This window comes from Dipodomys spectabilis, unplaced genomic scaffold, assembly GCF_019054845.1.
Source record: "Dipodomys spectabilis isolate Male_0828 unplaced genomic scaffold, ASM1905484v1 ptg000032l, whole genome shotgun sequence".
Taxonomy (NCBI): Eukaryota; Metazoa; Chordata; class Mammalia; order Rodentia; family Heteromyidae; genus Dipodomys; species Dipodomys spectabilis.
In genome coordinates, this window is record NW_024870709.1 from 25059703 (window position 1) to 25085065 (window position 25363).

Here is a 25363-nt window from a genome sequence, read left to right on the forward strand (position 1 = left end):
TTAAAAAATACTTGATAATTTTTTATTATTGGCATCGGGAAATGATTATAGTTTATTAGAAAAGCCCTAAAATTGCTTTTGAGTTGTTTATTCATGTGTGTTGTGTAAGATTTAGACCAGGAGTGGATGGCTCATGTCTGTAATTTTAGCTACTCAGGAGGCTGAAATCTGAGGATTGTGGTTCAAAATCAGGCTGGGAATAGTAAGATTATTATCTTCAGATATCCAGCAAAAAGCTGGAAGTAGAGCTGACTCAAGTGATGAGCAGTAACCTTAATTGAAAATTTTAAGAGATAGTACTTTGTCCCAGAGTTTAAGCTCCTATACTGGTACAAAAAACTAAAAAAAGGGATTAGATTGAACAAAAAACATTGCACTTGTATTATAATAATATTTTCCTGTGTTTCTGTATTCTGACTTAAATTTTTGTATTGAAAGTATAAGTCAGCTGATACTTTATATAATGCTGTTATTTATATATATGTATATATAATTGTATAGACTAGCATAAATATTTAATTTTTTGATAACATAATAAATGTATACTCTCTGGTCTAATCCCCTTGATAATGATCTTCCTGCATAGAAACTTGTCCTTGAATCCAAATCACTACTTTTTCTGAATTGTTGACATTGATTACTGATCATTTGAAGCGGAAGGTAAAACTTCCTAAGTCTAGAAAACAAAAGTCTGTTTTTACGAAGTAAACTTTAATCTTCTTGAAGTGTAGGATATGAAAAAGATAGTTGAAAGTATTATTGGTTATACGATGTGAAATACATGTATCAACCAATTTTTATCTGTGTCTTATATTGTATCTATAACATTAGATACTTGACAGCTTTAAAAGAGAAAAGGGTATTTTTTAAGTCATTATTCATGCTGTCCAAGTTAATATTTGTGTGTGTGTGTGTGTGTGTGTGTGTGTGTGTGTGTGTGTGTGTGTGTGTGTGTGTGTGTACGTGTGTGTACACGCGCATGCGTGCACCGTCATGCCAATCTTGGAGCTTGAACTTAGTGCCTGGGCCCGGTCCCTCCATTTCTTTGCTCAAGACTAGTGCTCTGCCTCCAGAGGCAGAAGTCTACTTCTCTACCTTTTTTTGGGGGGGGGGGTGGTGGTGGTAATTTATTGTAAATAAGAGTTTCCCAGACTTCCTTGCCTGGTTTGATTCTCAGATCTCAGTTCCTGAGTAGCTAGGTATGAGCCATTTCACCTGGCTCAAATTAACATTTTTTTATTCCTTTAAAAAGAGAGAAGTAGGGAGGAAGAGGGAATGAGAGAAAGAGAGAGAGATATCTGTTTTAACAGGTCAAAAGATTTTTTTTTTTCTTTTTTGTCAGTTGTGGAGCCTGAACTCTGGGCCTGGGTGCTGTCCCTCAGCTCTTCAGCTGAAGGCTAGTACTCTACCCCTCGAGCCACAGCACCACTTCCAGCTTTTTCTGCTTATGTGGTGCTGAGTAATAGAACCCAGGGCCTCATGCATGCAAGGCAAGCACTTTACCATTGAGCCACCTTCCCAGCCCTAGGTCAAAAGATTTTATTGGTGAACTGATACTGTTAGATATTACTAGAGGTAGGAACAAAAAACATTTCATATAACTGCAAGGAGTTTCAAACAAAGTTTAGATTTGAGGTCATAAGACCATATTACATAATATAATTTTTTTTCTTTAGGAATAATGTGTTTTATTATTCAAGAAATATACAAGAAATTTTATTAGCACACAGTGGTTGTAAAATGGGTTTTTGTTCTCATATTTCCATACATGCCTGCAATATGGCCTGATCCATTTACTCCCTCCTCCCATTCTTTATTCCTTTCCCTCCGCCTTTTATTTTGTCCATCATGGTGCTCGAACTCTGGGCCTGGGCACTGTCCCTGTGCTCTTCAGCTCAAGGCAAGTGCTCTACCACTTGAGCCACAGCGCCACTTCCGGTTTTCTAGTTGTTTATTGGAGATAAGTCTCAGGGAGGTTCCTGCCCAGGCTGGCTTTGAACCACAATCCCCAGATCTCAGCCTCCTGAGTAGCTAGGATTACAGGCGTGAGCCACCGGTGCCCAGCTTTCATTGTTCTATTTTCATACATGCAGATAAACTACTTAAGCCATATTCTTCCTCATTCAGCCTTTCTTAGAAAGCCTCCTGTCCTTCCTCTGCTAGTATCCATTAAAATATGTAAGTTAGGGGCTGGGAAGGTGGCTCAGTGGTAGAGCGCTTGCCTTGCATGCTCGAGGCCCTGGGTTCGATTCCTCAGCACAACATAAGCAAAAAGAAAAAAGCCGGAAGTGGCGCTGTGACTCAAGTGGTAGAGTGCTAGCCTTGAGCTGAAGAGCTGAGGGACAGCGCCCAGGCCCAGAGTTCAGGCCCCACAACCGGACCTAAAAAAGAAAAGAAAAAAAAAGATGTAAGTTAAAAAAAAAATTAGGTGTTAAGGAAGCCTTGGAATCATTGTAGTGGATCTGGAAATTTAAGTACATTTGCATCTTAACAGCATCACTCCTCCTCCTCCCACCTTCTCTGGGAATTGAACCAAAGCCTCATGTTTATTTGCCAGATAAGCACTCAAGCATGTTTGACAAGCATGGCAGGCAAACAGGTTCATACTCCAGGTCAGTACCCTCAGCGCTGGGAATGGTGTCCATAGCAGTAGTCCAGTCAAGTAATACTAGGAGCTTTAGCTTTGTAATATACAATAAAAGGAGGAGAGTTAATTTATTCAGTATAGATCTGATCAGTAGATCTTAAAAGTTCAAGGAAAAGTTTTCTGGCTTGATTATTTATGCATGATAGAGTACCCATGGGGACTCTTAAGGGGGCTGTCCAGTAGACAAATGACAGCTTGTTTGAGGTAACCAGAGAACTTGTTGAAAACACAGATGGCTCACACCTTTAATCCAAGCTACAGGAGGCTGAGGTCAGACAATCATGATACAAAGCCAATCCAGGCAGGAAAGTCTGCTAGAGTCTTATCTACAATTAACCACCGAAAAGCCAAGTAGACTGGGCTCAAGTGGTAGAGCACCAGCCTTGAGCAAAGAAGCTTAGGACAGTGCCCAGGCCAAGTTCAAGTCTCAGGAACAGCACACACATACACAACACATACACACACACAAACACACCCTTCAAAATGAATAAATTGACTAGAGAAAGAAAGGTCACTAACATTATAGTCCTGGGTGTCTGTATTGTGAATGAGAAGCAACAGAAAAGGGAGACAGAACAGTGTCCTAAAAGCTAAAGAGGGCTATTTTCAGAAAGGAGCCATGACAAAAACCAAGTACAACCCTCTCGTTGTTGGTGACCATATCAAGAATTTCAGCTAAATGTTGAGGATAGAGCCAAAATACAATATAATGTAGGCTAAGTGTGATAGTAAGAACAATTATGGTTGTACAAAGAGATGAAATAGATAAAGCTTGTTTAAAGATCAACTGGGGTAACTAGTAAAGAAAGATAGACTAATGGTGCCTTTTTGTTTTCAAAGTAATTCTAAATTTTAATGTTAGTATGGGAGAGGATTATAGTCATTTTCTCTAAAACCAAGTATCTCTTAGTTAAATTATAGATCCATAGTAATGATTTCTTTTTACAAAAAGGAAACAAGTAGATATAAATTAGGAGCATTTTCAGAGAGAAAATGGATTTGTCCAAAGCACTTAGTTCCTTACCGTGTGTGTGTGTGTGTGTGTGTGTGTGTGTGTGTGTATGTAAATAAAATTAAGGCTTTTAACATCAATTATATTATTAAGCAAGCTTGTACAAATGTTACTTATGTTGTATTTTGTTTAATATGTTACTTCTTCAGAAGCCCAAGGAAACTGTTCCAACTCTTGCTCCAAAAACCCTTTCAGTAGCAGCAGCTTTTAATGAAGATGAAGATGTAAGTTAATACCCATCTTATTTCACTTTAACAAGTCCTTAAGAAAGAGTTAATGGCAAGGTGTAGTTTGTGTTTATGATATTAGTGGAACTTCTTTAACGAACTTCTTGGCAACACCTATAAAAATTGGATGATTTTTTGTTTGATTTTTTGTCAATCGTTGGGCCTGAACTCGGGGCCTGGGTGCTGCGCTGTCCCTCAGCTCAAGGCTCGCGCTCTACCACTTGACCCACAGTGCCACTTCCAGCTGTTTCTGTTTATGTGATGCTGAGGAATCAAACCTAGGGCCTCATGCATGGAAGGCAAGCATTCTTACCACTGAGCCACGTTCCCAGCCCTGATTGTGATTGTTTTGTTATTTACTTTGTTGTAGGTTTATTTAAAATACTGCTTTTCGGCAAGAAGATAAAGAACTAAGTTGACATGTGCTTATTGTGATTAGCAGTTTTAAAAAAGCATGAAAAAATTATTACTGGTACTCTGAAGAATTTTTTTAGTGAGGTTTTCAATGATACATAATGCTTTCCAGTTACAAAAGGCAGCTATAGATGGCTGGTATCCTATATGTAAGAGGAGGTAATTCTGCTTGAACTTAATGCTTCAAAAAACACATTCCAGAGTGAGCGAGAGGTGCTTACCTACTGCCCTGTTAACCCCAGTTCTTCATGTCTCTCTCAGTGCACCTACTTACCACACTAACAAGCAGCCAATTGAATTTCTCAGGTAAAAGTTTGACCATGATTTATTTATTTATTTATTTATTTTTGGTCAGACATAGGGCTTGAACTCTGGGCCTGAGCGCTATCCCTGAGCTTTATTGCTGAAGGCTAGTACTCAACCACTTTGAGCCACAGTACCACTTCCAGTTTTCTGGTGATTAATTGGAGATTAGAATCTCACAGACTTTCCTGCCCCAGATGGCTTTGAGCCATGATCCTCAGCTTTCAGTCTCCTGAACAGCCAGGATTATTTATAGGTGTGAGCCACCAGCACACAGCTTTGACCCTGATATTTGTATTAGGCTTCAACTTCAGAACCTGTCACTTAGGATGTGAACCTGTGGTATAACAATTACATATTAAGGTGTTGCCTGAGTGTTTCCCAAAGGCAAATAAGGATTATACCTTCAGATGAAAACCAACCCCTGAAAGAGTGATTTGAGAAGAACAAAAGAGTAGTAATTAAAGTTAGATACTAAAACAAGGCAGAATTTGAATCCTCCAAGGTCTACTTTTGTAAGCTAACACATAAGTCACAAGTGGCAAGTAGGTAGTAGTAGCATTTGACTTGACTGAAGCGTTTTGTAGAATAATTGGGAAAGAATAAATATGGTTGTCTACATCAAGAGGGAAAGAATTAGTGTGGCTATCACTGCATTGGCAGTGCTGTGGATGAAACTCAGGGCCTCACCATTCTTAAACAGGTGTTGTACACAATTCTGTCCATTCTGTCCATTTGAAAGCACTCTTTATACTAGGCACCCTAACATTATAAGATAGACATGTTTCTATAGGAACTGAGCATGGTAAGTCAGATTTAAGTATAAAATAGAAGGTAAAAATCAAAACTACCTGAGGAAGTGAAGAACTGTGGACATTCACAAAAGGAATAGAGACCAGTCTCTAGATATAGCGACATTGGAAGACTTAAAAGTCCTTCTATTTGCTTTTGAGACCAGGTCCCCCTATGTTCTTTGTTTTAGCTTCCTCAGTGCTGGGATTATAGCACTGTGTTCATTAGAACATGAGAATTGTGTGGGTGTGGGTATGGGTGTGAGTGTGGCAGAATTGGGTGTTGCTAGGTAAGTGCTATGCCACTTGAGGCACATCTGTAGTCTGAGAATATGAGGTTTAAAAAAAGTGTAATTGATGCTTAATTGTATTTATTTATAGTACAGTGTGACATGTTAATATTTGTATACAATGTCTGGTGATCAGGTAAGATTGAATTGGCATCCATCATCTCAAGCATTTGTACTTTCCTTAGGACATTTTAAGTTTTCTTTACTAGCTATTTTTAAATATGCAGTTAATTTTTGCCAACTACTATTGTATTACTATGTGAAGAACATTACATATTCCTTCTATCCAACTGTACCTCTACCTACTGTCATTCTTTCCATCTCCCCTGTGAATTTAATAGGTTTGAGTACATTTTTTTTCAGTTTCTTTATTTTCTTCTTCAGAGTGAGCCAGAGGAAATGCCTCCAGAAGCAAAGATGAGGATGAAGAATATTGGAAGGTATTTTAATTTTTCATAAATATTTGAGATTAATTTAGAACAAGGATAACTTACATATTTTTATTAGTGTTCAGGCTCTTTGAGCTAAACAATTTTTTTTTTTAATTTTCTGTGGTCTACATAGTTAATTAGGATCTTAAAGATGAGAAGGCCCTGCTAGGCACCGGTGGCTCACGCCTGTAATCCTAGCTACTCAGGAGGCTGAGATCTGAGGATCACGGTTCAAAGCCAGCCCAGGCAGGAAAGTCCATGAGACTCTTATCTCCAATAAACCACTAGAAAGCCAGAAGTGGCACTTTGGCCCAAGCGTTAGAGCGCTCGCCTTCAGCTTTTAAGAAGCTGAGGGACAGCGCCCAAGCCCAGAGTTCAAGCCCCACGACCGACCAAAAAAAAAAGATGAGAAGGCCAGGTTCTGGTGGCTAACACCTGTAATCCTGGATATTCAGGAGATTGCTTTTCAAGGATCAAGTTTCCCAAAGCCAGCCCAGTCAGGAAAGTCTGTGAGACATGTTTATGTACAATTAACCAGCAAAAAGACAGAAGAGGAGCTGTGGTTCATGTAGTAGTAGGGAACTAGCCTTGAGCAAAAAAGCTCAGGGACAGTACCCAGTCCTTTAGTTTAAGCACCAAGACCCGCGAGCACACACACACACACACACACACACACACACACACACACACACACACACACACACACACACACACACACACACACACACACACACACACACACACACACACACACACACACACACACGTAAGAACTGGACCACTGGTGAAGAAGAAAATAATAGTGTGCCATCATATGTGAGTGAGCTATCAGTGAACTTTTTTTCTATCCTAGTGGAAGAAAATGAGTGAGTATCTTAAGAACATAACAACTTAAAGCTATCTCATATTGGATATAACCTGTGTTTTTTCAAATAAGACATAGGTATGAGATATGTTCTTGATTTTAAATTGAAATTTACATTTTTTCCTTGTGTAACAGAAAAGTGGCTTTTACTTGCTTTCACTTGTAATGACTTTCCTACTGTTTCCTCTTGATCTTAAGTGTCTAGTACTAAAGAATATTTTCAATTTTCCTTCATTGTTACTGTTGTCATATAAATGGCATTTTTTTTTATAAGTTGCCATGCTTGATTTTCTGTCCGTGTGCATAAATGGATAGCCTCGAAGCTAGTTAAGAAAGCACAACTTGCAGCCAGGTACAGGTGACTCACGCTTGTAATCCTAGCTACTCAGGAGGCTGAGATCTGAAGGATCATGGTTCAAAGCCAGCCTGGGCAGAAAAGTGTCTGAGACTCTGATCTCCAATAAACTACTAGAAAACCGGGAGTGGCACTGTGTATCAAGAAGTAGAGCGCTTGCCTTGAGCTGAAGAGCACAGAGACAGCGCCCAGGCCCTGAGTTCAAGCCCTATGACCAACAAAAAATAGCTCAACTTTACCTCAACACTTTGTGTTCTCATTTCTACCACATATGACCCTCCAAAGAGCAACGTAAGTTCTAAATGTTAGTGTTTATGCACGCATGCGTGCATACCAGTCCTCGGGATTGAACTAGGGCAACTGGACGCTGTTCCTGGGCTTTTTTGCTCAAGGCTTGCATTCTCTACTAATTGAGTCATAGCTCCTCTTCTAGGTTTCTTGGTAGTTAATTGGAGATAAGAGTCTCACCAGCTTTCTTATCTCAAGTTGGCTTTGCATTGCAATTCTCAGACCTCAGCCTCCTGAGTTAGCAAGGATTATAGGTGTGAGCCACCAGATCATTTCTAAGCCTATATATTAGCTTTAGCCTTTAGACTTGGAATCTGTGATTCAAATGGAAATTGTCCCATTGGCCTGCTGTCATCCTTTGATATCAGGACCTAAAGTAAGAAATAGATCTGATATTGATACTCAGTTTAAACCCAGTACTTTTATATACATGGTAATATTTTCATATTTTTCCTGTTTATTTATAAATATTGATGGTAAGCTGCCAAGGTGATTTTATAAACCCAGCTAAAAAGTTTCAGTTACCTAAGTATTTTGTAACAGATTTTGTTTTCTGTAATTCTGGGCCTCGTATGTATTAGGCAAGGGCTCTACAACTGAGCAATACCCCTAGCTCTTGGGCCATGATTTTGCAAACTGTAATTGTTGCTTTGCCTCAGAATTATCTTAAATTTTTGTTAAAACACACTTGGATGGGGGTCTAGCTCAATCTTAAAGAACTTGTCTACTGACCAGTAGAATAGCACATGAGGCCCTGGAATTCTCAGCTTGCAAAAAAAAAAGAAAAGGATTCGCTCTGACTTCTACTTAAATAAGCCCTGGTAGACTGGAACTGTATCCAGTTTGAACTGTATCTGTGGAAAAGATATTTTAAATCTCTGTAGAGACTCCTGGGGTTTAGCTTGTTAGTTTGTAGATGCTAAACTAATGCATATTCATGAATGTAAAATGTTAACCCATTCCTTTTTTAACACAGGGATACACCAACATCAGCTGGACCAAACTCCTTCAATAAAGGAAAGCATGGGTTTTCTGATAACCAGAAGCTATGGGAACGAAATATAAAATCTCATCTGGGAAATGTCCATGACCAAGACAATTAAATGATGTGTTTTGAAATTGGGGCATGGGGTGGGTGTAAAGTTAAAAGGAACAGTTTCCTTTTTTAAAGAATGGTATAAGACTATCTTTGGAGCCACCTTTTTTTCTTTTTTTTCTTTTCTTTTTTTTTTTAAGATTGAGTGGTACACTAATAAATGAGAGTTTGAAATTAGAGGTAATTTATGTTTTATATACAGATTTCAAGACATTTGCTAATTTTGTAGTTTCATGTGATTAATTTCCAAAGGCTACAGATAATAAAGAAATCAGAAATGGTACCTTTTTAAGAATTACATATTTTTTTAGAACCAACTATTAGCACATTAAGAGGGAAGTAAAAGTTATTGTCTATTTAAAACTGCAAATAGTTACTCTCCTAACTTAACTCCCTCATTACCTAAACTGTCTGGCTCCTAGGTACAGCCTTATAGAGAGAGGGAGTAGTACTGAGAGGAAAATGTTACTGGACTATTGACAGAAAGTAAATTTAGATAAAATTAAAACACCATTTTTTCTTTATGGGCATTTTGTTTCAAGTCATCGTATCTAGGTATTGCATTGCTATCAGTGGATACAGTTGCTTACATCTTTAAATTAAAAAAAAAATATGTGAAGTATTGAGCATTTGCTTTAGCCCACTTTAATGTATCTTGTCTACATCAGTCTTCAAACAACCATATGCTACCAAAGTAAATCAGTATTTTGAATGTGTTTCTGTTTAGCTTTTGTTCCTAGTTCCTGTAAGCATTTCCAACAAAACTTGAGCTTGAGGCAAATCATAAGGAAGCTGTTTCTTTTAAAATACAGACCACCACCAAAAACTGAAATGTACATACTGCTCAAATGTTTGGCTGGTTTTTATTTTCTAAAAGATTTAAATACCAAAAATAAGTTTAAGCACTGTATGAGGATAGAAAACAAGAAGACAAACTCTCTGTAACTTTGTCTAAGCCTTTAAGTGACTAACTAGTTACATTCAATCTGAATTGAACTCAATACAGGATTTCTTATTTGCATAATTACATGGTTTCAGTGTATTTATACTGACCCGTGGCCTCAAAAGCACATTTTATTTAGTGAAAATAGAAAGTGCATCTGCGAACACATTTTATGATCTCTCACCACATATACTCTGTTAGAATTGTGTACTGTAGGGTTGTTTGTTTTGTATTTTTGTATTGTATATGGGATTTTTTTTAAGGTGACCGTTAAACATCTTTAAATGCATAGTCACAAACAAAAGAAACATGGTCTAACGATTTCCTAAAAACTGCAATGTTAAATTTGGAGGCAGCTTCAGAAGATACGTCGGTGGTGATTACTTACTGGGCTTTTTTAGTAGGAAGTAACTCCCGAGAAGCAGCCTGTGGATATGCCCAACCCTCTCACATTTAAGTTTAGAATAAGCCCCAAGTCAAACAGTGGAAATGTATATAGCACTATTGGTTCTTCCATGATTTAATTATATCAAGATAAATAAATTTTACTTACTTTTGTGTAGGCAGACTATCCATTTTTGTCCATTTTACTGTTTGTTAAAATAACATCCCTCTCCTGCGTATTCTTTGCTTGACCCCAAATGAAATATTAACCTAAGGTCAAGATGAGGAGAGAGAAATGACTGAAATGAATGTCTTTACTAAAATACCAATAAATTTTGTCAAACTCAATAGTGTTCAGATTTTCTGTTCTACTTAATTATTGCTTGCTGGTTGGGTTTGGTTTTTGTCTGTTGTGTTTGAACTCAGGTCTCACGCCAGATAGGAAGACACTTGAGCCACACACTCTTTTTGCTTTATTTTTTGGTAGGGTCATTTGGTTTTCTGCCTACCAGAATTGGCCTACCATAGTCTAGCATTCCAAGCTTGTTATTGGAGGTTGCTTCAGTAATTTCTAACTGTGGTCCTTTTGGTCTCTCCCCTCTGAGTAACAAATTATAGCTGTGAGCCACCATGCCTGGTCCTGATAATAACCAAGAGTTCTTTGCTTTTGTGTCTTTCAGGAGTGTTCTAAAATTATCTTATTGTGGGTTTACACATTTCTTGTTAAATACTCATTCCAAAGTATTTAATCTTCATTGCTACTGAATGGTGGTTTTTTTTTTGTTTTTTTTCTGTCACTCATGGGGTTTGAACTCATGGCCTGGCACTGCCCCTAAGCAGTTTTGCTCAAGGCTAGCGCTCTACCACTTTGAACCACAGTGCCACTTCCCAGTTTTCTGGTTGTTAATTGGAGGTAAGAGTCTCACAGCCTTTCTGGCCCTGGCTGGCTTTGAACTGTGATCCCCAGATCTCAACTTCCTAAGCAGGTAGGATTACAAGAATGAGCCACCAGCACCTGGCTTTAATGTATTTTCTTTACTATTATATAGTGGTTACTGTTTTTGCTTTAAAGATGAAAAAAATTGAGGGATGGAGCAGCTTCCCTGTGTCAAAGGCAAAGTGAGGTCAAAATTTGAACCTACGTCTTCAGGTTCTAAACTAATGTGGTCCTATAAAAATATTTGACTAATAACACAATTTCAACTTTTCTAATAGCCACGTTGAAAAAGGAAAAAATAACCCAGTGTAACCAAAGTACCCATAGTAAATTATTTCTGTAGAAAATTCTAGTATACTATCATCCTTAAAAATCATTTTATTGGGCTGGGAAGGTGGCTCAGTGGTAGAGTCTTGCCTTGCATGCATGAGGCTCTGGGTTCAATTCCTCAGCACCACGTAAGCAGAGCAAGCCGGAAGTGGTGCTGTGGCTCAAGTGGTAGAGCTCTAGCCTTGAGCAGAAGAAGTTCAGGGACAGTGCCCAGGCCCTGAATTCAAGCCCCAGGACTGGCAAAAGAAAAATAATTCCTATTACATGCTTTCATCAGGAATGTTGAAGGTGCTTTCTGCTTTAACGGAGAGGGAAAGGACATGAGAGCCCTAAGGGGAGAGGGGAGTAGTAGACTATCAACTAGAGGAAGAAATTACCTTAGGGCTGAGGGAGTTAAGACATAGAAACGGTACTGGTGGCTAATTACTCAAGAGGCTGAGATCTGAGGATGGCGGTTCAAAGCCAGTGCAGACAGGAAAGTCCATGAGACTCATCTCCAATTAACCACCAGAAAGCCAGAAGTGGCACTGGCCTGGAACTATGATCCATGCTCAGCTTTACACACTGCACTCAACTTTATTAGTTGATACGGAGTCTCATGAACGGTAATCTATCCATTCACGGCTAAGTAGGAAAATTATATGCATGAACCATCACTACAGGACAAGTGTACAGCTCTTTTATCCTAAATCTTTGGATTTTCTCCCAGTACTATTCAGGAACACTTTATGTGCAGCATATTCATTGAACTATTAATTGGTTATTGTAAGTCAAATGATTTTTGTATGGTCTATAAACCAACAAACTGAAAAATAAAATGAAAAGATAATAGGCATCAGCTGGCTCATGCCTATTATCCTTAGTCTGGAGGTTGAGATCTGAGGATTATGGTTCAAAGTCACCTCAGGAAAGTCCATGAGACTCATCTCCAATTACAAACACACACACACACACAAAGTGAAACTAGCTAAAGCGGTGTAAAGAGCTAGACTTGAGCACAAAAGCTCAGGGACAGCACCCAGACTGAGTTTAAGCCCCAGGACTGTCCCCCCCAAGACCCTAAGAAAGCCCTTTCACAATTTTTTTTAAGGGGTGGGGGCTGGGAAGGTGGCTCAGTGGTAGAGTGCTTGCCTTGCATGTACAAGGCCCGGCGTTTGATTCCTCAGCACCACATAAACAAAAAGCCAAAAGTGGTAATGTGGCTCAAGTGGTAGAGCACTAGCCTTGAGCTGAAAAGTTCAGGCTCCCATGACTGGCAGACATATACACACACGCAAAACATATTCGTGTTCTGCTTTTGGTTTTTTAGGGAGGGTGAAGAAAGGGAGGAGAAGGAACAGATGCAGTCATAGTATTCAGTATACACTATGGAAAATGAACTATGCAACTTGTGGGCAAGGTTAAGAAAATAGGGAAAAACAGCTTAATACTAACAAGTACATTTTCAAAAAAAAATTTTTTTTAATCTCATCACTTAAAAAGTACTATATTGTTGGGCTGGGAAGGTGGCTCAGTGGTAGAGTGCTTGCTTGCCTTGCATGCCTGAGGCCCTGGGTTCGATTCCTCAGCACCACATAAGCAGAAAAAAAAAAAAAAAGTACTATGTTGCTGGGGGCCGGTGGCTCAAGCCTGTAATCCTAACTACTCACGAGGCTGAGATCTGAGGATCGTGGTTCAAAGCCAGCCCAGGCAAGAAAGTCCATGAGACTCATCTCCAATAAAGCACTAGAAAACCGGAAGTGGCGCTATGGCTCAAGCATGCATGTGCCTTGAGCTGAAGAGCGCAGGGACAGTGCCCAAGCCAAGTTCAAGCCCCACACCCAACCAAAAAAAAAAAAAAAAGTACTATGTTGGGGCTGGGAAGGTGGCTCAGTGGTAGAGCGCTTGCCTTGCATGCATGAGGCCCTGGGTACGATTCCTCAGCACCACATAAGCAGAAAAAGCCAGGAAGTGGCGCTGTGGCCAAGTGGTAGAAAGCTAGCCTTGAGCAGACAGCTGAGGGATAGTGCCCAGACCCAGAGTTCAGGCCCTATGACTGACAAAAACAAAAAAGCACTATGTAAATCAACAACAAATAGCCCCCAAATTTAACAGTTTCTGTTGCCCTAAAAAATGATCTAAATTCTTTTGATTAAAATCCATAATATGGTGGCACATAGCCATAACCCCAGCAACTCAGAAGGCTGATGAGGTAGGAAGACCACAATATGAAATGAGACTGGGTTACAATAGCAAGACTGTCTGGGGGGGGGGGGGGGGGGGGGGAACCCACAAAACCATGGTAGAGGACTCATTACTGCTGGTATATACGGGTTGTGTTTAAGTTCTTTTTTTGTTGTTGGGGACTGAACCTACTCTCTGGACATGAACTCTACCACTGAAGCCATTCCACCAACTATTGTTTTAGTTTCTGATATTAAATACATGAAATAAAACTGATCCATGATTCAAAGCTTATGCTTTAAACAAGATTGAACATCTTTTATTTACATATTTCTGACATACATAAATGGGCTTTCACAATTAACTAAATGTAGTAACAATGGTAAAATGGACAAAATACAATTTCAAGTTTTAGTTAGACTGAAAAACTTTTTCACTAACATAGTAAACAATCAGCCATTACAACAGGCTGTATGTAGATTCACTTAGTCAGCCATACAGCTACTGAAACAAAAATTTGCAAATGCAAATATTATGTATGCAAATATAATGCATGCAGCATGGCTATCACATTTATACATAAAGCCATTTTTAAAGTAAACTGGAATAAAAGCATCTTTATATGTACAACAAGGCACATTCTTTTTTTGTGCTTTAGGAATGAATTACATATAATCTGTATATATCTTAATTTTTTATCTTAAGATAGCTTCTAATACCTAAAAGCTTAGTTTTAACAATTATAGCTTCAATGGTAGTTTCCTAGAGAGAAATGTGAGATTTCTCCATGGTTATCTTAAAAGTCAGAAAATTGACTAGCTTAAAGAGGAAGAACTTAAAAATCAAACACATGAATCAATATAATTTAGTTTTAGGTAAATTTTCAAGATTTTTTATTTTGGTAGAAGCATAATCAAGTAGTATCCTATAATGAGGCTGTATTGAAGACTTTTCAATATTCTGAAAATTTTTTGACAATTATATGGTATCCACAGGATGTCCATATTGCTATCCTATTTTTCACCTGCAGTTTTTCGACACAAACATGATACAAAAGATGAAAACATAACCAAATGTAACTGTGCATTCATTAACTTGTTCACTCTTTTCAGCAGAGATTGTTTTAAATTAACAGTCCTATGTTAGAGGAGAAATTTTCCATCAACAGTGTTTAATAAACAGTACTCATTTCTCATGGCCACTTATATGCCTGGAAGAGAAAGCACAGTAAGGCTTTAACAGGAATTTTATGCACTTTAATGGCATTTTAAAAATCAGGTACTCAGTTTATGGGTTCCCCACAAAGATAAATATATTGTTTGAACTTGATTACAACACATAACTCATTAAGTGCTTTAAAACAGAATAAGGAATCCCTGACTCAAAAAGGGTTAAATAAATAGCAAGTTGTAAATCACAGACCTACAAAAAATTAAGTAATAAACCTATGCATCCTATGAAATGCTTTATATTAAAATTTTCTTTTTAATCCACAAGTAGCAACTGAAATCACCGAACTGTATTTTGAGAATAAAACAAAAAAAAAAGCTAACTGGTGTAGCCTTTGAACTCAAAATATATAATAAAATAATGTCAAAATACAAATAAAACTGTACAACTTTAAATTTAGTACAGCCATTTATGAACATTAATTCATAAAAAAACATACCATGATAAACCACTATCAGCAGACAGAATTTTGTTCTCCATTTCTTTACAGTACAGACTTTCTACAGAACTCACTGGCCAAAGGAAATGGCACCAACAGCCCAGAGCATTGACACAGAAACCTTAAAGTGGATAGTCACATGGAGCTGTAAACAAACATTTTGTGAGTTCAGTGTACAAGATGTGTCTTCTTTTTTGCCATCACTATATTCATTCTGCTTCTGAAATATGTGCCACTTCTACTTCGACTGTTTGAATAGCTTCTGCCACTTCCGAAAGCTTCTGTCCTTGCTGCTGTGCCAGAACATAATTAACCACTTGCATAATACTTTGGTCAGAAAGCGTTGATACTGATGGACACTCCTCAGTAGCTGCAACAGCTTCAAGAACTTCCATAGTTTCTCCTGTCACCACCACCGTCTCAAGCTCTTGAGGACCACTGCTTTCTTGTTCCTGCATGTCTGCAGTTAAGATGCTAACAGCATGTTCCACTTGAGTTCCTTGGTTATGAAACTGAAGGGTGTCTTTTTCCAGCATAATTTTGCAAGGCACGTAGTCTCTGTGGAATTTAGTCATATGTTTGCGAAGCGTCCGGGCATCTATGTAGGCTTCACTACACACAGGACACACATAGGGCCGCTCACCTGTGTGTGTTCGCACATGACGTTTTAGAGACCGAGCGTCAGCCCAAGCTACTCCACATGTTAAGCACTCAAAAGGCTTAACTCCTGTCAAAAAAGAAAAGTGTGGAGAGGAAAGATGGGAGAAAACATAATGAACTGCAAGTGTTAAGGTATGCTCAATTTCCAATGTTTTTTTTTTTGGTGGTCGTTCTGGGCTTGGGCGCTGTCCCTCAGCTCTTCAGCTTAAGGCGAGCACTCTACCACTTGAGCCACAGGGCCACTTCCGGTTTTCTAGTGTTTTACTGGAGATAAGAGTCTCGGCGCAAGTCTCCCGATAGACTTTGTCGCCCCGGGTACCCGTGTAACCGGTTCTCAGACACTCAACCCGAACCTTGTGGATCTCGAGGTTGAGTGCACCTGGGAGCCGAGGGCTTGCCCGAATAAACCTCTTGCTGCTTGCATCCGCAAAAAAAAAAAAAAAAAAAAAAAAGAGTCTCGTGGACTTTCCTGCCCAGGCTGGCTTTGAAACGTGATCCTCAGATCTCAGCCTCCTGAGTAGCTAGGATTACAGGCGGGAGCCACAGGCGCCCGGCCCCAATAATGTTTTTAAAGTACAGTACCAGTGCCTGTGCTCTTACACTTTGACTATGGCAATCTTTTTAATCAGCACCTAATGGTTTTCCTTACACAAGCTCTATGCTTCTGGGATGTTGTTAGAAAATTTACATGAAATCCAACGATCACTGTCCCATCTGCATGAAAGCTTCTCTCTCCAGGCAACTTCAATTATATTTCAAATACCAAATATCATTCAAAAATAAGTAAGATAGAATTTACAGACCAGTTTAGTTTCTAGGTTCAACCTCATTTATCCCTTCATGGTTAGGGTAAAGAAGGAAACAGCCTTCCAATTATTATGTCCTCGGTTAAGTATAAACTCTATTATTTAAGTCTTTTCTAAGGCATTAAAGGTAAGCGCCAAAAGCAGCATTGCTGGACTGGCAAGCATTTTATTCAGATATCTATAATGCTAAGTTACCTTCATGGTTGTTCATATGTCTCCTGTACTCTCTCAGCTGAGTAAATTTTCTTCCACACTGTTCACACACCCGCTCCAGGTTTTGCTTTGCCCTTCCTTTCTTTCCATGGGTGGCTTTCTTTACATGCCTTCTAAACAAAGCTTTTTCATAAAATTCTTTGCCACATATATTACACCTAAAATAGGGGAAGGGACCTCAATTATTTTGTCCAACAGTCATTAAGAATGCATTGAAGTACATACACTTCTCAATTAAGTTTACATCCGTCTCAAATTTACTCACCTATAAGGCTCAGTGACAGAATGAGATTTCACATGGGAATACCAATCTTTCTTCCAACTATAGCACTTATCACAAAATTGGCACTGGAATGGCTTCACACCAAGATGCTTGTTCATGTGCTGACGAAGATCTCTAGCTTCAAAGAAACTTTTTTCACATCTACAATGAAATTTAGTTATCTAATTGGATTATCTCTAAAACAATAATAGAAAAACTCAGTATATTCATTTCTAGAACTCTGAAAGATAATCCCAAAGTTAAAGCAAAAGAATTCCCCAGTTTTCCAGTTTTATAAACCTTTTAAGTTCTTTAACCTCTAAAGCACCATGTATAGTGGCCAAAAGTTATTAAAGAGAAAATGCCTGTCCACCTTACCTCATCCTGGTTTTGTTCTCCTATACACACACCCTTCACCACCACCTTCCTTCCCTGTCCCATGTTGGAGGTGAGCAGCTCTTTAACCACAGACCATAGGGATGAAGCCCAAGATTCCCTTGGCCATAGAGACTGACTCAGGGATAGAAAAATAACAATATAATTAGAACGAACCTAAGAACTTTTATAGAGAATAAGAGTAGGTGCTGTCTCAAAGCCTAGTGCTCTATCACTTAAGTCACAGATTTTTGCTGGTTAACTGGAGTCTCATAGACTTTTCTGTCTGGGCTGGCTTTGAACCAGGATCCTCAGAACTCAGCATCCTGAGTAGCTAGGATTACACGTGGCGTGAGCCACTAACACTTGTACTGCCAGAAAATGATCTTTTATGATAATTTGAAGAGGCTAGAGATTAAACCACTGCCATTACCATGTCTATATAATAGAAACGAGTTCATATTAAATGACAGACTTCTAAGCATAAAAAAACTATTTGAGGAGTTTTTATTGTTTTGTTTTGTTTTTTGTCAGTCATGGGGCTTGAACTCTGGGCTTGGGCACTGTCCCTGTGCTCTTCAGCTCAAGGTGAGTGCTCTACCGCTTAAGCCACAGAGCCACTTCCAGTTTTCTAGTGGTTTATTGGAGATAAGAATCTCACCGACTTTCCTGCCCGGCTGGCTTTGAGCTGTTTTTTACTTACAATAAAAAAAATGTACAAGACACTGTTGAAAACAAACTTTACAACTTGGCGGAAGGAGGAAGAGGGAGGAGTTGGGGACAGAAGGGATAACAGGGGAAAAACGAAGAGGAGGTAACAATGCTAAATAGGAAATGTACTCATTACCTACTGTAACCCCTCTGTACAGTACTTTTACAATAAAAACAAAACTAAAATTTAAAAAATGTAACAGCATTGGTGGCTCATGCCTGTAATCCTAGCTACTCAGGAGTTTGAGATCTGAGGGCAGCTGTTCAAAGCCAGCTCTGGCAGAAAAGTCTATGAGACTCTTATCTCCAATTAACTACCAGAAAACCAGAAGTAGCACTGTAGCTCAACGTAGTAGAGCACTAGCCTTGAGCAAAGAATTCAGGGACAGCACCTAGGCCCTGAATTCAAGCACCATAACCCACAAAAATCTTTACAACAACAATAAAAAAAGAAAAGAATTTCATGTCGCTCTGGAAAATAAGTTCAGAGAAAAAGAAATCAGAGTCGGGCACCAGTGGCTCAAGCCTACAATCAGAGATCTAAGGATCACAGTTCAAAGCCATCCTGGGCAGGAAGGTCTGCAAGACTCTCATCTCCAATTAAGCACCAAGAAGTCAGAAACAGAATGGTGACTCAAGTGACACAACGCTATCCTTGAGCAAAAAAACTCAGGAACAGACAGCACCCTGGCCCTGAGTTCAAACTTCAAGACTGACACAAAAAAAGGTTCCCTCTTCCTTCAAGTAATCCCCATCCTCAGCTAAGACAGTTGGAAAATCTTTTTCATTGCTTTAATGAATTTTTTTGTTTAATGAGTCCTATTTCAATAAAAGTATTAAAATAGCCAAAAGCACAGTATAGGCAAAATAACAATGAAGAGCAAGTAAATTGAAATTACATTTTAGTTATTCAAAGATAATTCTTTGTATATTTGTGAAAATGACTTTTAAGTAAACTAAATAAGCAGATAAGTGAAGCACCATTGGCTCATACCTGTAATCTTAGCTACTCAGGAGGCTGAGCTCTAAGGATCGTGGTTCAAAACCAGCCTGAGCAGAAAAGTCAGTGAGACTCCTATCTTCAATAAACTATTCAGAAAAGGCTGGAAGTGGTGCTGTGGTTTAAGTGGTACTAGCCTTGAGTACCAAGAGGCTCAGGGAGAGTGTCCAAGCCCTGAGTTCAAGACCCAGGACCAGCTAAAAAAAGATAATCAAGTTGAATGAACGTTTCCCACATTAAATACTTACTGAGTACAATGATAGCCTCGAACCTCAGGTTTTGGTTGGTGTTTCTTTAAGTGTTTACTGAGTCCGGAACCCCTATGAAAAGACTTCCCACAAACTGAGCAAAAGTACTTGGATTCTCCTGTTTAAAAAAAAAAAAAGAAAGAAAGAAAAAGCAAAAGCATGTCACCAACCTAGCTATCATCCCATCAGCTGTCTATGTCATTATTTTGGAAGTTCATTTATCATGGACCATGGAAATGCAAACACTGGCAAGGAACTTCTGAGAATAGCAAAAGTCGAAATCTCTATTTCCTCCTCAAACAACAGCCGTCTTGCATTGCATAATAAGAGGGATGTTAGTTTTTTCATTGCCATGGCAAATACCTGGAGGGCTGGGTTGCTGAAGCCATGCTTCCACTGTGCATGGCAGCATTAGAAGGGTGGGTGAGGGAGGCTCTGCACGGGAAACAGGCAAAGGAAGCAGTCACACACGAGGACTGCAGGAGGGTGGGCAGCTCCTATTATATCCTCAAGTATGAGCCAGGGGGTCCTGCCCACACTCCAGTCACCTACTTCCCGTCCAGAGCCCATGCCCACCATGTTGCCATGGCTGCGGCAGCACAGCTCCCAGGTATTTGTTATAGCACTGAAAAGGTTAAAACTGGTGCCAGGAATGGGGGGCCACTTTTAACTATTTATCAGAGGTGGTTTATAATCTTTTGCAACTGGCTTATGTGAGGAATTTGGAAAGTTTAGAGCTCTAGGCTAGAGAAGAAGCTGTCGAATGTACTAAGTACAGCTAAATTGGCAATTCTGGTGTGAACGCAGAATAGAATGTGGACTGGACTGTAGACAGCATCGACTACTATTTTTACGTTTCAGAAGAGAGTGAGGACTTTCCGGAATTGGAAAAGAGTCTATAAGTGTCACATTCTAGCAAAAGATTTGTCTACATTTTGTCTGTATCATGAGACTGTAGGTGACTGAGTTTAAAAGTATCAGACCAGCCGGGTGCCAGTGGCTCACGCTTGTTATCCTAGCTACTCAGGAGGCCGAGATCTGAGGATCACAGTTCAAAGCCAGCCCGGGTAGGAAAGACCATGAGACTCCTATCTCCAATAAACCACTAGAAAACCAGAAGTGGAGCTGTAGCTCAAGTGGTAAAGCACTAACCTTGAGCTGAAGAGGTGAGGGACAGCGCCCAGGCCCAGAGTTCAAGCCCCACGACCGACAAAAAAAAAAAAAAAAGTAGCAAACTAGCTGAGATGTGAGGATCACAGTTCAAAGCCAGCCCAGGAAGAAAAGTCCATGAAACTTTTTTTTTTCTGGTTGGTCGTAAAGCTTGAACTCTGGGCCTAGGTGCTTCCGTGAGCTGAAGCTCAAGGCTAGCTTTCTACCACTTGAGCCACAGTACCACTTCCTAGCTTTTTCTGCTTATGTGGTGCTGAGGAATGGAACCCAGGGCCTCAGGCATACAAGGCAAGCACTCTACCCTGAGCCACCTTCCCAGCCGTGAAACTCTTATCTCCAATAAACCACTAGAAAACCAGAAGTGGCCCCATGACTGACACCCCCCCCCCCCAAAAAAAAAGTAGCACACTAATTCATTTGGTAGAAAAACAAAATTTCAAGGCAACACAGTATTTGGATAGTGAATTTTGTTGTGTCCTCTGTGTGTGTGTGTGTATGTGTGCGTGCACGCGCATGCGCGTGCTGTCATTGAACTATTTAGCTCAAGGCTAGCTAGCACTCTACTGCTTGAGCTAGAGTTCCACTTCTGGCTTTTTTGGTGCTTAATTGGAAATACAAATACTGCCCGGATGACTTTTGAACCACAATCCTCAGATCTCAGCCTTTTCGGTAGCTGGGATTACAGGGGTAGCCACTAATGCTTTGCTGTTTCCTATTGGCCAAATTCACAGAGAACTGAAAACAAAAGGCAAAGCACAAAGAAAGATTTAAAAAGTCTGGACAAAAAAGGAAGCCAGGCACCAGTGGCTCATTCCTGTAATCCTAGCTACTCAGTAGGCTAAAATAGGAGGATCATGGTTCAAAGCCAGCCACCCAGGCAAGAAACTCGGTGAGACTCTTCTTTTTGTTGTTGTTGTTGTTGGTTGTGGGGTCTGAACTCTAAGCCTGGACGCTGTCCCTCAGCTCTTCAGCTCAAGGCCATCACTCTACCACTTGAACCACAGCACCACTTCCAGCTTTTTCTGCTTATGTGGTGATGAGGAATCCAACCCAGGCCCTCATGCATGCAAGGGAAGCGCTCTACCACTGAGCCACTTTCCCAGACTCTCGGTGAGACTCTTATCTCCAATAAACCACCAGAAAACCGGTAGTGGTGCTGTGAGCTCAAGCAGTAGAGAGCTCACCTGGAGCTGAAGAGCGCACGGACAGCGCCCAAGCCCAAAGTTCAAGCCCTACAACCAGCCAAACCAAACCAAAAAAAAAAGGACATGAAGTTGGGACTAAAAAAACAAAATCTAGTTGTTAGAAAGACTGGCTCCAATAGTAGGAGGCCACATGTTTTACAGGAGTGCAATAAGATATCTTGAGAGCATCTCGGGAATTGACTAGCCCTAATCTGTCACAGCTGAGGAGTGAAAAGGTTTTTACTCATTTCAAACACTTTGCTTTGAGAAGAGAATGCATCTGACAAAAGCCCTGCTTATACTGGGGCAAATATGGAATTATTTTGTGGTGTTTAGTCATCCAAGTACTGGTTCGACTGCAGCATAATCCAAGAGGGCCTTGCTACTTGCTTGAGTTGACAGCACACCTCTCACTGACCACACAACCTTGGTTTTTAAAAACATGTGAATGTAACAGTTATGGAGCATTAGAGGTTTCAGATTCTCAAGGAAAGCCTGGGAGGCCAGGCAAGATTGATGGGGGTCACAGTCCTCAAGGGGAATCCTTAGGAAGACAATGTGTGAAGCTGTAATTTAAGCCAGAAGATTGAATATAGATACCAGGATATTGGAGATGCCAAGAGCACAGAACATCTGCCAATAAAAGCCACAGGCCCTAAGCAGAGCCAGCTTAAGGTTGCAAACAACAAGGCTTTGGAGAAGAGCTCTCCAAACCATGTGAGAGCTCACATCACACCATGCGCCCCAACAGCCAAATATAGAGCACCGCGGAGCTGTCTCCCCTGCTGTAATTCAGTATTTCTTTGGTTTGATTCCTCCTTTCTATTTTCCTATTCCTGCAAAGGGTATGTCTACTCTTGTGTCATTGTATTTTGGACTTATTTTAACTTGTTTGCTGTTTCTATAGTTGCTGACAGCTAAGTGTTTGTCTTGAGTCTTAGAAGAAACTTTAGGCTTAAACTTCTGAGCAATTATGAGAGTATCTTAAAGGTAGATTGAAATGCATTTTGTACAATGAGCTGAACATACACCTTTGTGGGTAGGGATAGAATGTAATGGTTTGAATATGAAATGTCCCTCATAGGCCCATGGGGATTGGGAAGTGGTTGGATTCTGAGGTCTCTAACCGAATCAACAGATTAATCCTTCGATAGATTGGTAATATGACGGCATTCCTGGAGGCAGTGAAAAATCAGTGAGGCCTACTTGGAGGAAGCAGGTCATGAGCACATGCCCTAAAAGATGCAGGACCGCTGGCCCTTCTCATTCTGTCTGCTTCCAGAAGGTGAGCAGTCTCACCCAACATGCTCCTACTTATCTTGCCTCACTTTAAACCCAAAGCAAAACATAAACTTTTCCTTCTTTTTGTTTAGGTCACAGTGACAAAAAGCTGACCAACGAAGATTTCTTCTGAGAAATATATTCTTAAGCAATTTCATCACTGTACCAACATCACAGTGTGTCTGATCTATGACATCACTGGGAGATATACCCTAATGAGACTACCCTTGTATATGCACATGTAGTCCACTGTGGGATTTGCACCATTATGCAAAGTATGATTGTCCTGGCAAAGGCCAGTTTCCTAAGAATTATATGCTTACACAATCTATGGATTAAATACAAGTTCTACAGTAGGTATCAATCATTCCTTAGCCATTTCTACATTCTTGCTTTACATATGAAGTGAGGTATGTTTGGACTGAAAATTCCCTTAAAATTGTAAGCTGTCTACCACACTGACATTTACATCTGCCTACTATTTAACTTTTTTAAAGCATGACCATTTCATGAAATGATAATTGTTTTGTTTTGGTTTTTTTTTTTTTTTGGTTGGTCGTGGGGTCTGAACTCTGGGGCTGGGCACTGTCCCCCAGCTCTTCAGCTCAAGGCAGCGCTCTACCACTTGAGCCACAGCACCACTTCCAGCTTTTTCTGCTTATGTGGTGCTGTGGAATCAAACCCAGGGCCTCATGCATGCACTCTACCACTGAGCCACCTTCCCAGTCCAATAATTGTTTTTATTGAAACAAAACTGCTTATTCTTGTTATTGATATACACAAGATATTTCAATATACAAATACATGAAAAACAAAACTGTAAGTGAAACTTTAAAATGTGGGGAGGGAAGGGATGGTAGGGGAAAAACAAAGGAGATAATAATGCTCAATAGGAAATGTACTCATTACCTTACTCATGTAAATGTAACCCCTCTGTACAGTATTTTTATAATAAAAATATATATTAAAAAATGAAAAAAAACTTAAAAATGTATAAACTTAGCTTCCTTAAAGAAATCAAATTCAGCTAGGCACCGTGGCTCACCCCTGTAATCCTAGCCACTCTGGAGGCTGAGATCTGAGGATTGTGATTTAAAGCCAGCAGGAGCAGGAAAGTCAGTCAGACTCTTATCTCCAATTAATCCCCAGAAAACAGGAAGTAGTGATGTGGCTTAAAGTGATACAGCACTAGCCTTGAGCAACAAAATGTTCAGAGATAATGCAAGGGCCCTCAGTTTAAGCCCCACGACTCACAAAAAAGGAAAAAATTTATTATTTTTCTCTTTGGATACAGCCAGTAAAGATTTCAAATGGGTTAGCACAAAGTATATAGCACAGGAAATTCAGAGCTGCTGGTATGCAACATTCAAAGTTAACAGAGGTACAAACAAAACCTTTGTAGATTTTAATCAGAACTTCAGTAGCCACTTCTCCCTAACTGGATTCTTCAGCACAAGATGATACAGTATTAATAAAATATGACAGCTTTAGGTTGAATTTCCTTTAGGGTTTAAAAAATGCTAAAATGAAGAAGTAGCAGTGGCACTTACAGGCTGTGTGCATTCACTTTTAGAAGAGGCTTCAAGTATTTCAGTCCTAACAGATGCTTTTTGCAGGCTGGGAACGTGGCTTAGTGGCATAGTGCTTGCCTACCATGTATGAAGGGCCTGGGTTCAATTCCTCAGTACCATATAAACAGAAAAAGCCAGAAGTGGCACTGTGGCTCAACTGTAGAGTGCTAGCTTTGAGCAAAAGAAGGTAAGAGACAGTGCCCAGGCCTTAAGCTCCCCAGACTGGCCAAAAAAAGAAAGAAAAAAAGATGCTTTCTGCATTTGAGATGATAATTATTAAAGTTGGATGAAGGGTATATATAATTTGCCCTGTTCCATTATAATGTATCTATCCTCTTTTTTAGGGGGGAAGGTGTTACTAGGGTATTATTACTCAGGGCCTTGTACTTGCTAGACAGGTGCTCTACCACTTGACTCATATCTTCAGCTGTATTCTATTCTCATATATTAAACAAGATTCAGAAAAAAAATCTGAAGACTCTAATGATTTAAAACCAATACACATTTTCTCCCTCCCCCCCTCTTTTTTTTTGTAGTACTGAGGAATGAACCCAGGGCCTTATTATATACGTTAGGCCAGGATTCTCTTTACTTGAGCTATAACTGACTTCTTGTTTGCTTTTTTTTTAAGATAGGTGCCTGGGATGCCCTTGAACTCTTGATTATCCTGTGTCCAACTTCTGAGTAGCTGGGAGTCTGGTTTGTCAGTCGTGGAGCCTGAACACAAGGACTGGGTG

General features: G+C 39.8%; 2 protein-coding genes across 3 annotated transcripts in view; one reads left to right on the top strand and one right to left on the bottom strand.

Moving 5' to 3' along the window:
- The window catches only part of LOC122105594 (PEST proteolytic signal containing nuclear protein), a 17799-nt gene extending 7405 nt beyond the window's left edge, over positions 1-10394 (top strand). For both annotated transcript variants that reach the window (XM_042676897.1, XM_042676896.1), the window contains 3 exons: positions 3809-3883; positions 6069-6124; positions 8600-10394. In XM_042676897.1, coding sequence (XP_042532831.1) covers positions 3809-3883; positions 6069-6124; positions 8600-8726 — 258 coding nt within the window. In that variant the 3' untranslated portion in view covers positions 8727-10394. The remainder of the gene's footprint in view (positions 1-3808; positions 3884-6068; positions 6125-8599) is intronic.
- Positions 10395-14602: 4208 nt separating this feature from the next.
- Positions 14603-25363, bottom strand: part of Zbtb11 (zinc finger and BTB domain containing 11) — a 30027-nt gene continuing 19266 nt past the window's right edge. Inside the window, exons 8-11 of the mRNA XM_042676660.1 lie at positions 19421-19538; positions 17090-17248; positions 16807-16982; positions 14603-15872 (exon numbers count right to left, since the gene is read on the bottom strand). Of these exons, the coding sequence (XP_042532594.1) occupies positions 15355-15872; positions 16807-16982; positions 17090-17248; positions 19421-19538 (971 nt within the window). The 3' untranslated portion in view covers positions 14603-15354. The remainder of the gene's footprint in view (positions 15873-16806; positions 16983-17089; positions 17249-19420; positions 19539-25363) is intronic.